Source organism: Cynara cardunculus, assembly GCF_001531365.2.
Source record: "Cynara cardunculus var. scolymus isolate 2C chromosome LG 2, CcrdV1, whole genome shotgun sequence".
Taxonomy (NCBI): Eukaryota; Viridiplantae; Streptophyta; class Magnoliopsida; order Asterales; family Asteraceae; genus Cynara; species Cynara cardunculus.
The window spans coordinates 55,338,725-55,351,091 of NC_037529.1; the positions used below are offsets into that span (position 1 = coordinate 55,338,725).

The 12,367-nt window shown below is 33.8% G+C and overlaps 1 protein-coding gene across 1 annotated transcript; it reads left to right on the forward strand.

Annotated features, from left to right (window-relative positions):
• Nucleotides 1-9,841: 9,841 nt before the first annotated feature.
• Nucleotides 9,842-10,228, forward strand: LOC112506178 (uncharacterized mitochondrial protein AtMg00820-like). The gene has a single exon (XM_025110198.1). The coding sequence runs from the start codon at nucleotides 9,842-9,844 to the stop codon at nucleotides 10,226-10,228; it is 387 nt and encodes a 128-aa protein (XP_024965966.1).
• The last annotated feature ends 2,139 nt before the right edge of the window (nucleotides 10,229-12,367 follow it).

Consider the following 12,367-nt stretch of genomic DNA (forward strand, 5'->3'; position numbering starts at 1 on the left):
ATGGTCAGGAAAGGAGATCTGCGGTAGTTGCTCTTGCTGGCAAATCTCCTAAAAGATTTAGTCAAAAGCGCCAGGGATTCATCAAAATCTGCAAGATCAGATTCTGGTATATCCTCAGAGTTAGTAGAGTCTAACTCTGTAACTACAACAGGAGGAAGAGATGAAGAAAAAGAACAAGAAGAAGAAGAAGGAGTTTCAGCTGAAGCATCATCAGAGATCAAAGCTAACAGAGAGCTTTTCATTTCTCTGGAATCTTTGACTAGATTCCTTTTCAGCTGACGAGATTGCTCATGATTAAGCAGAATCCCATAGAGAGTAGAGAGAGAAAAAGAGGACATGACATTGGACATCTTAAGATACATGGAAAAGGTGTCCCAAGATTCAGTAAGACATTCCAAACACTTAGTTAAAGTTTCAGAGTTGGAATATTCGCTGCCTACAATCATAAGATCAATAAGAAGACAATTAAAATGTTGATGTACTTCAGACAGTGTTTAAGTCTTTCCATAGAGAAAGCTTTCATACTGTCTTACTAAATTAATCTTCCTTGATTCTTGAACCTGAGAGGTTCCTTCATATTGAACACAAAAAGAGTTTCCTACATGGTTTTAGAAGTCCTGAGTTTCATCACTGAGTGATAAACCTCGTCAGGAAGAGATATAGCTATTATAGACCTAGCGCGAGTTTCTATTGCTGTTTTGTTTTTGTCTTCATCACTCCACCGATGAAGGAGCTTTGGAATCTGCCTTTCAGGAAACGCGGCAGTCCTAGCTGTCATAGGAACAGCCGGTGAAATAGCCAACGGTACATATGGTCCATTTTCTATATAGTGTGGAATTTCAGGATCCACACCTTCCAAAAAGAGGGACATCCGATTCTTCCATAGACTAAAGTTGTCTCGAATGAATCGGGGAGGTTTGGCAAGAGAGCCATTGTCTTGAACGTGTGTGTTTGTGTTTTGCAAAGCCATTTAAAAGCAGTAATGTTATCTAGAGAAGAAGATAAAGTAATGCAGAAAAACAACTAAACAACTAGAAAAGATAGAACACTGCTCTGATACCACTTGTTGGTCCCGTAAGGGTTTACAAGATGTGTATAACAGTTTGTAGAAGGGGGGGATGAATACAAACACAATATTTTCAAATTTAAAATATATATTGATAAGAGAAGATCAATACAAATTTTACAAGACTGTTACGGAGAGATAAGGTAAGAAAAACCTATCTAAACAATCTTAAGTTTACACACTAGATCTTAGCAAATAAGAAAAGATTTGATGTTAAAGAATTAGAAGAGTAAGTTCTTTTACTTGAGCGCATGAAAGCTCGGAGTAAGGTTTAGGTTTTGAGTGTCGAGTGTATCTCTGCGTGGAGATAGAACACATCTATTTATATCCATTATATTAAATGCACATTTAATGCAACATGGTAGGGATAGAACACATGTCAAGTCTTAAGGAAAAGGCTTGTCCTTTGCTACAGTGAATAGTACAAAAGCCTATTCATGAACAGACATCATTTCACAAAGTTGGTGGGTAATAGAGTCAACTAGTCGGCTCCGTACCGTACTAACGTTTAGAAAGGGCATGGTTTTGTTCTTTGTGTGTATCAGGACAAGACAACAATAGTTGTGCTTCGCAAGCTTCATTTGATCGCTGAATGCTGGAATAACCTGAAGGTCTCTTCATTATTCGCTGAGGCTTGGGCAGTCTTCACACATATGTAGATAGGATTGTAATCACTGAATACCGCTTCAGATCACGTACTAGCTAGTCTTTAATCTTCAATTTCAGTCTTCGACATTGGCTGAAGGTTCTTTGGTCTGACTGTTGTCTTCTTAAAATATCGTTGTTGCTAATTGGATTTACAATACAAGTTCTTCAGCGATCACTGAACAGACTCAGTACAGATCGCTAGAACTGAAAAGACAGAGACAAAAATACTTTGCATAGAACAAAAAGGATTGTCATCAAATCACAGAGATAGATGATCATGATAACCACGATTTGGGGAGCTGGTCTTTGGATGATGTCTATGTGTTAAGGAGTTTTGAACTTTATTTGTTGTATCCAAGCTTTAAGCTTTGTGTATTTTCTTTTGTATATATATATATAGATGTCTTTTGTTAGATTTAGTGAGTGAAGTAAGCAAGCTAGTAAGATTTCATGAGCTTAGCAAGATCAATTTGTAATCTTTGAATGCTAATACATTTTCGTGCTTAAAGATTTCTCTCTCTACAATTTCTACCCTTTATGTACATTTCTAATTGTGCTAATTGTGATCTTGAATTGAATAGTTATTGATTAATCTTTCTGGAATTATCAATTGGTATAAGATACATATTACAGCAACTTAGAGATTGGATTGAACATAGTCAGACTGAATTTTGAATCATTTTTGGACATTCTTGATCGAACACTTTATACTCACTGTTTTGAATCAATGTTTCATAATTTGTTTGAATTTGTGTGTAAATTTGATTGATTTGTGTGCAAATTTCCATTTGGATTGATTATAATAAGTTAATTTCAAAATTGAATTGATTTCAAGAAACAACTTTGTATTTTTTGTGATTTGTGTTCTTGAACTGTTCTTGCGATTTTCATTAAATTTGGACAATTTGATCTGTTTTTGGTGAGAATTGGTATTAAAAACTTGTTTTTTGAGCATTTTGCGAATCATTTTGTATATGTTTTTTGAGCATATTGCGAATCATTCCGTGTAAGTTTTATCCATTTTTGAGTGATTTTGAGTTAATTTCTGGAAAGTATGTCTAAGTATCCTTCATCCCTTGTTGAATTGAAGTGTTGCCCGATATCCTGCCATCATCGTCTGTTGAATTGTTTTCATCGTTGGTATTTTGGGCGATTAGAATTTTTAATCAATAAGGATTTAAGCGATAAGGAGTTTTTGATCGGTTAAGTGTTGTCCGATAAGGATTGAATCCAGTCAAAGCTTGTCCGATAAGGTTGTGACCAATAAAGGTGTTTTGATCAGTAAGACTTTTGTTCGATTAAAGGTTTGAGTGATAAGAAAGTTTTTCCGATAACCTGTGTTGAGGGATAATAGTTGTGTCCGCTAAGGATGTTATGAAAGTGTTAAGTGTTGTCCGATCAAGTGTGATTAATCAATTTGAAGTGATAGAAATGGCTTTTATGTTAAAAAGAGAGAATAGGGAACTGAAAGAGAGTTTCTGAATTGGAAAAGAAATTGAAAAAGGAACAAGATAAATATGTTGAAATGTTTTACGAGAACCATTCAAATCTTTGTTGGGCCAAAGATATGGTTAAGGATAATGAAAAAGTTCATGAGGAAAAGAAGTTTTTGCTACAACAAATTGATGAATTTATGTCTAGAGGTTTTTCATCTGGTTACCAAGAAAGAAATGTTGAGCAGTTAAAAAAAATCTGAATTGACAACAAGAGTTTATGAAGATGAGAAAGCATTGGATTCAGAAAGAAGAATTTTTAAAAAAGAAAAGGAAATATTATATGAACTGGAAAAGCTGTTAGATTTTGAAAAAGAGAAGAGTTAATTTTCTGATGTTGAGAAGAAGTCAGATGGTGAAAAGAGGTTTAAAGAGGCTAAAAAGAAATTTGATGTTGAAAGAAAGATGCTTGAAAGCAAGATTAAAGCTCTTGAAATGAATAATGCGAAGTTTTTAGAGAAAATATCTGAATTTGAGAAGATAATTATTTTGGAAAGAGCTAAGTTTGACGCTGAAAAGAAAGAATATGAGAAGAAATATCTAGAGATTTCCAAGAGTTTTGATGCTGATAAGAAAAGTCTGGATTCTGGAAGAAAGAATGCAACAAAGAAAAATCCAGTCATAGCTAAAGAGTTGGCCGAGAAGAAAATGTGGTTAGATGTTGCTTCTGATAATGAAAAAAAGTTTTTGCAAAAAAAAGAAGTGTTTTCGAAACAGAAAGAAAAGTTTTGGAAAATAAGATTTCTGAAGTTTCAAAGAAATTTTCTTAACTAAATATTGATCTTGTGTCTGAGATAAATATGATATTTGAGTTTAAAAAGAAATATGATTTAGTTACTGAAGAAAGAGATCAGTTGCTAAAGAAACTTAAAGAGTTTTCTGAAATGAGTACTTCAAGCTCAATTGATTCTTCATGTAAGTGTAAAATTTGCATGAATGATAGTTCTAGTGAAAAATCCAATAGTTATTCGAGCAATTCTAAATCAAGTGTTTCAAGGAACAAATTTCATATTCCAAATCAGTTCTACAAAAGTTATGCTATTGCGTCAGATAATCATTTTAAAAGAATGAAAAAGATTTGGTTGAAGAAATCTGATGTAAAAGATTCTGAAGGTAAGTCTTCTCAATATTTTGTGTGTAATAAGAAGTCATTTGTTTCAAAGAGTGTTTTACCTTGTATTGTCAAGTCTACTAACCAACTTATCAGTCTTAGCAAGAAAAGTATTCAATGTTCAACTTGTGGAACAAATGACTTTATCAACAAGAAGAAAGCCAACAGCTGGTATGGAAAAGGCTGGAAGGAGAATAATAGGTATGATAACAATTGGTATGGTACTTCTTGCATATTTGATTTCCCTATGAAGAGTTTTAAAAAGAAACTATCTTTTCAGAACATACGGTATGGTTTATATAGTATACCTCAGACCAATGCTAACAAACTAGGATCGATGAAAGTATGGATACCAAAATTTGTATAATCTGTTTTGCAGGATTATCATGTACTGTGTTGAATTCAAACATTCATTTACATGATAAAATGAAGCTTGGTTTGAGGGGGATCTTATGAAGTTTTAAAATAGCTTCTAAACACATCAGTTTAGGATCCGGTCTTCAATACAGTTTCTGAACATATCAGTTCAGAACCTGAGCTTACCTGAATAAAGGGAATATAATGTTCTATCTTTTGTACTGATTTTGAATATGATATTAATTCCAGAGGGAGTGTATGGATTTTTATCATTTGGTATCAACTATTGTAAGGCCCGAGTTTTAAAACTTACTTGTTAACTTACCCGAATTGTACCATAGTTTAAATAACGATCAGTAATTGTTGAGGGGTTTAAAACCGTCAAATTGCTAAATTTATTATAATTATAATTATATATATATATATATATATATATATATATATGAGAGTAAATTACAATCATCATCGTCACATATCACCGCCTCTTCTCCGTCTCATTTTTCTCAATCTAAAAACTCTCGTCTTCTCTCTAAAATATCTCTCAAATCATTGAAGAAATCAAGGTAACAGTTACATATTCAGAATCCACTCTCCGAACCTTTCTTAATGGTATAAATTTCATTCACTTTTATTAGGGTGCTTACATTAGCATTTTTTTAGACAAGTTTATAAATTATGTTATGTCTAAGTTTACGGATGAATATTGTTAAAAGTATGATATATTTCATGTTCAGAATGTTAGGATTGGTTAAACTGATGTAGAAATTAAAATGGTAGATTATAGTATCAATATGGTTAGATTTGGTGTATATGTTTAACCGCACACCAATTGTTCGATATAATGTCGAAAAAAGTAAAATTGCATGATTAAGCCTATGTTAGCGATCATTGGACTTGTTTTACTTTTTAGTATATTGAAGTATGTTTTAGCACGTAAATGTACCGAATCATGGAAGTTGGATCATAAAAGTTAGTTGGGGAGTTTAAAAGTTGGATTTTACAGTCTATGCAGGTCCATACTTTGACAGTGTATAATTCACAAACCGTAAGTCAGAATAAGCTCCTATTTTGTAGTTAGAAAGTCTTATTGTATACTACAACTTTCATGAAAGGTCGAAACTCCAGTTATGAATCTAAATGGCTCGAAACAATGTGTTTTCAAGGCTATTTGCACTGTATTTAGGATTAATCTGTTGTTTTATAAAATTCGTATAAAAAAAGATGGATAATCTGAATGAGGTGATTCTAAAACTAGTAGATTCATCATATATCATAGTACAACTTTCATTTAGATAGTATCTTCTGTATTGACCTCTAAGTGGGGTAAAAATGCTCACGAAAATGAGGGTCAAAAGCTGTTAAAAGTCGAAACAGAATTATACAAATCTAAGTGTTTAGTCGATTTCTTAATGCATATTCGGCTGTCCTATTTGAAGTTTAAGTTGTTTATAAACATGTAGGACCTAAGTAACTTATTAGTAGAATTAGGATATTGTTTTACGTCGTTTAAGTAAAAACTGATTTGCGCATTCGTAAGGCATGCGAGCAAGTTGAACTTTACCGTGAATCTCGTTTGATCGTGCTTTACTTCTTTATTCCTCCTAAGTTAAGGATTTCACTTTCTTTGACTCTTCGGCAACTAGTCGTTGTAGTTGACCCTTCATAACGGTGGTTCACTACCTTGAATCTTTATCATCAACATTTGATTTTGGTCCGTTGAATTGTTTGTTTAAATCTTTCAAGTTTATTAAATTGATTCTCATATTTTGAAGTAGTTTCGAGTTTCATGAAATACTTTGAAGGTTGACTTTTTATGAAAGTCATCCGGGTAGTGGCACATGTTTAGTTTTATTGGTTTTCAGAACAACCTAATTAATGGGCACATTATTTGGGATGCCTTCTATGGTGACTTTGTAGTCATGGCGTCCTACAGGTGAACTCGATCCACAGGGTTAGGCCCAATAGTGGCTTACGTGAACCCATCTTGTGGACTAGCCGATTTTGTTGGATCCAGTATGGATGGATCAATCCTAGGATTACCCACATGTGACCACGGTTAAATTCACAGGGGACTCGGGTTGTGTGCCCGCATGCCGGCCCGATAGTTCGTGTGGTTTGGCCACCCCACGAACACCACAAGAATTGACATATTTTGTTTAAATGATGTTTTGAAATGAGAATTGTGAAACGTCTTGATTTTATATGAATTCAGTTTAATTGATTTTTAAGACTTCCGCTTTATTATGGATGTCACGTATTATTATTTCAAGTTTATATTATAATCTTTTCACTCCGTGCTCAGCCATGTTCTTGTTTTCTGACACGGCAGGTTCCAAGTGATACTGATAGGGACGGGACTTGAGATCGAGCGTTTAACCTTTTGGAGTTGGTAAACTCGTTTGTAGATGTATAATATTCTAAGCTTATAAATAGTTGTTAGAATGTAATATTTTGGATTGTAAAGCATGTTTTAGAAGTTAATCTACGTTTGGAGTTTATTAGTAGCTCTATAATGTTTGTGTCTTTGAATTAAGTCCCGTTAGTGACAACGCCCGTTCCGGACCACGTGGATGGGAGATGTTACAACTATTATAGTGTTTGGATTTTATCTAATATATTTTCAAAGGGGAGTAAGTATTTTTTTTTATTCGTATTCGATTGTGAGATGAAATTTTAACTGAAATATTTTTTACAGGTTTTTTTTGAAGGAATAAGAGTTGGGAGATGAATGCTCAATCCTTACATAGTGTTGTCCGATGAATACTCAATCCGGACAAAGGCCGGTCCACTGATGAGCTAATCCGGAAAATGTGTTGTCCGATGAAGTAGGTATCCGAACACACTTTAAGCGATATGGTATTATTTAAAGATGTCTTGAGCGATGAAATGCACTCCGGTTAGTGTCTTTATGCGATAAATAGTTATCCTGTTAGTGTCTTGTCCGATAAAGTTGATATCCCGACATAGTGCTGACTGTTGAAGTAGTTATCTGGTCATAGAGTTGTACGATGAGAGTACTATCCAGTCGTTGTTTTGAGAGCTGAGTTAATATTGAGTGATGAATAAGAATTGTGTGTTAAGTATAAGGTTGAGCAATGAGTATTGTAATGAGAGATGAGTGTTGTAATTTTGAGCGATGAGTGTTGGCATAGTGTTGAGTATTCTTGTGAGTTGAGCGATGAGATCCTTGTGGTGAGCGATGAACCCCTCATCGACCACAATGGTGAGCGATGAAACCACTCATCGGCTAGGTTTTGAGCGATTTTTTGTGATAATTTTTTTAAGCAATATTTTTTTCTGCTTATTTTTTCATATGGTTAGAAAAAGAACAACTTCTAAATATATCAAAATGTTTTTACAAATGTTCAAACCACTTCTTTGATCTCAAATGTTTTTATGATTTTAAGAATTGAGGATTTAAATGATTTTTTTAAAAAGAAAAACGCGTAATATTTTTGAACGGGTATTTCTTTGAGATAAATACTTGTGTATTTTATCATCATGCATAATTCCAATATCTGATTCAATTGTTCTTAAATTTTGTTACTTCCATGTCCCATATATTCGTTGATATTTTTCGGTGGAAATACACTCGTTTGATGTTCTAATTGTTTTCATTGTACGTTATTTCATATCAATGATTCGATTCTTATCAGAAATAATAATTGTGACTTATTTCATATCAATGATTCGATTTTTATAAGAGATAATAGTTGTTAAACACTATGCGTATTGAGTTATTCTGTTTAGCGTTTGCATTTGTTTCTTTATAATTCTAAACAGATACCTTAAATGTGTTAGTTTTTGAACAACACTTGTTCTATATTCAAGACCAATTCTTCATTTCTATATGAAATTTGATGTATATATCTTTGAGTGTGCAATAATTTTCTAAGTGCGTAGAATTTAGAAGTTTCAATGCTCAATCCAGAACCGGAAGGACCTACCCATGAAACACATCTCTAGGTTAGATACATTTTTAAAGGGAGTGTTTGACAAGACTTAAAAGAAATAAATATAGTCCTTTGTAAACCGAAATAGTTAACCAAGTTGCCATATAATCTATTTATTCTCATTCTTTGGATGATGAATATTGAAACAGACATGGACCAAGTGTCGAGTACTTGTGTCACCCCACCTAGCTACTCAAGTATCTCACAAAAGGTGCTTGTTTCATATAGCATGGAGATTTATCATATAATCCATCTGTTATTCATTTGGAAGATTTAGATATTGAAACAAGAAGACGCACCTCAGGTCTTCGAACTTTGTTATGTGCACTTTGAGTCTTTTGAGCCAAATATACTCCAGATTGCCTCTATATCTGTGGGCTGAAGCTGTTTCTACTGCATGCGTCACACAAATTCGTATGATCATTGTGAAAATATTAAATAAAATTGCTTACGAGATAATAAATAAAAGAAAGACTAATGAAGGTTACTTTATTGGATATTCTCTCAAGTCTACATCAAACTGACAAAGATTGTAATTGAAAGCATCAATGTTAGATTTGATGAGTCATCAACTTTTGAACGACACGATTCAGGACTCAATATACATTCTTTAGGTTCTACACAAATCAGTGTAGAGCCTGTACCGAAGAACAGAACAATGAATTCTGACTCTATTGTTAAATCAAATTTAAATTCACTGTTTAAAGATGCATTTTAATTAACTTGAGATATTCTTGCAGAATTTAAAATATCTGACTTACCTAAAGTTAATGAAACAGTGGTCCCGATTCCGCAAGTTACACAAATTTTTGGACCATCTGAAGCTGGTTGGTCAACATCAAATGATGTTCATCCAGAAATTGTTGAGCCTGTTCAAGCTGAAGTACACAATCAACTTGGGATTGTTCAACCCGAAGTTGTTCACTCTGAATCTTATCAACCTGAAGCTCAAGCAATGACTCAAGTTGAAATTGTTCAACACGATGTTGATCAATTTGAGTCTATTTTATCTGCTGAGTCTATTTTATTTGCTGATGAAGCTGAATACTCAGAAATTCAAGCTGAGATACAAGTTGTAACCGATGAGTACGATGATCAGAACAACTTAACTGATGTGTAACCCGTACCTTGTATACACAAGTGGACAAAAGATCATCCCTCGATGCAAATAATTGGTAATGTGAATTCTAGAGTGCAAACACGATCTGCGACCATGAACGAGTGTCTTTTCGTTAACTTTTTTGGTGCTATAGAGCCAAAGAAACCATATGAGGAATTGCAAGATCCAGATTGGATTAAAACTATGCAAGATGAACTTCGAGAGTTTGAAAGAAACCAAGTTTGGAGACTTGTACCTAGACCTAAAGATAAATCTATTATTGGTATAAAATGGGTCTTCTTAAACAAGAAAGACGAAACGGGAATTGTTGTGAGAAATAAAGTCCGATTGGTTGCAAAAGGGTACTGTCAACAAGAACGCATTGATTATGACGAAACTTTTGCTCCAATGGCTCGCATTGAATCTATTAAAATATTTTTGGTGTTTGCGGCTCACAAGAACATCAGATATATCAAATGGATGTCAAATCTGCATTTCTAAATGGTATTCTTTATGAAGAAGTCTATGTAAGTCAGCTAGAAGGCTTTGTTGATCCTGGAAATCCAGATTATGTCTATGTCCTAGACAAGACACTTTATGGTTTAAAACAAACACCTAGGGCATGGTATGACACATTAACCCAATTCCTATTAAAGTCTGGTTTCAAGAAAGGTACGATTGATACTACATTATTCTTGAAAAAGCAAGGTAAGCATCTGATCTTGATACAAAATTATGGATGGCATCATTTTTGGTTCTACAAATCCTAAGTTTTGCAAGAACTTTTCAGACATAATGCAATCTAAATTTCAAATGAGTATGATGGGTGAGTTAAATTTTTTCCTTGCTCTTCAAGTAAAACAACTCCATGAAGACATATTTATTAATCAATCAAAATATGTCAAAGATATTATTAAAAAGTTTAATATGTCTGAATGTTCTTCGATAAAGACTCCAATGGCAACTGGAACTTTATTAGATGCAGATTTATTTGAAAAAGCTATAGATCAACAAAGTTACCATGCCATGATTGGATATGTATTGTACTTAACGTCAAGTAGACCAAATATTATGTTTGCAACATGCTTTTGTTCAAGATATCAGGCTAGCCCTAAAGAGTCACACCTTGCTGCGATCAAAAGAATATTAAGATATCTCAATGGCACACCAAATCTCGGCCTTTGGTATCCTAAGGGTTCTGGTTTTGAGCTAACTACTTTAATAGATTCAGACCATGTAGGTTGTAAGTTGGACAGAAAGAGCACATATGGATCATGTCAGTTCTTAGGTGGCAAGCTAGTCAGTTGCACTTCAAAGAAGTAGAACTATGTTTCAACGTCTACTACAGAGGCAAAATATGTCACAGCAGTAAGTTCTTGTTCACAAAAGCTTTGGGATGAAGACACGAGTTCAAGACTACGACTATATATTCAACAAAGTCCCTATCAACTTTGATTCAAAGAGTGTTATTGCTATAACAGCTAATCCTGTTCAACACTCTAAGACCTAACATATCGATATCAGGTATCACTTTATCAAAGATAATGTTGAAAAATGATCAATTGAAATGCACTTTGTACAAACAAATTTCCATCTTGTTGATATTTTTACAAGACCACTCGATGAGAAAAGGTTTTCATTCTTAGTAAGTAAGATTGGAATGTTAAATCTGTGTGTATGAACATCTGATCCATATGTTGAAGGGGAGTCTGAGTCTGACCTTTAATATTCTTAAGTGTCAAATAATAACCACTTGTATGAGGCTATGAGTTGTATTATCAAGGGGAGCACATAACATCATTTTTCTGATCTGATCTGATAGGTATATCTTTCTAATCTTTATGTTTATATGCTTATAAGAAAGACAACTTCTAGGTAATGTTTTTCAAATGTTCAAACCACTTCTCTGAACTCAAAATGGTTTTATTATTCTCAGAAGTGTGATTTTAAATGATTTTATTTTTATTGTTGTTTGTAACGAATACTATCTCTGATCAAGTATTTCATTGAGTCAATTCTTGTGTATTTTCTTTTCATACATAATTCTAATACTTGATTCAGCTGTTTCTTCAACTTGTTATTATCACGTCTACAAAATGCAAAATTCATTTTCGGTGATAATACACTCGTTTGTATTCCAATTTGTTTTCAAAACACATTGAAAGTAATTCTTTGTTGATAAATACTTCACTAAGAACTGCAGATTGAGCAACAGATGCTCGAGACTTATGTGTACTTAAGTGTATCGGCTCTAGACTCAAGGTGCATTGAATCGAAGTCATAGACTAGGGCAGAGGTCTACTTGTTTCAATATCTACATTCTCGAAATGAGAAGCAGATAGATTATGTGTTAAATCCCCATGAGAAGTTGAAACTGTTGCTTGTTGAGAAGCAACAAAGTGGCTGGGTGGGGCGTGCATTTGCATAGCTGGGCTAGCTATGTCTGTTTTAATATCAACATTCAATAGATGAATGCCAACAGTAGATGTGGTTGCCCGACTTAGTGTATCGGCTAGGACTGGAGCATTATCTTCTTTTTCAACACCACACTTACCCTCACCATTTTCTTTTCCTTCCCATTCACACAACCTCTCAAAATTTTCAACTGATACACCCTCATCCGACCTTATAGCATCAAAA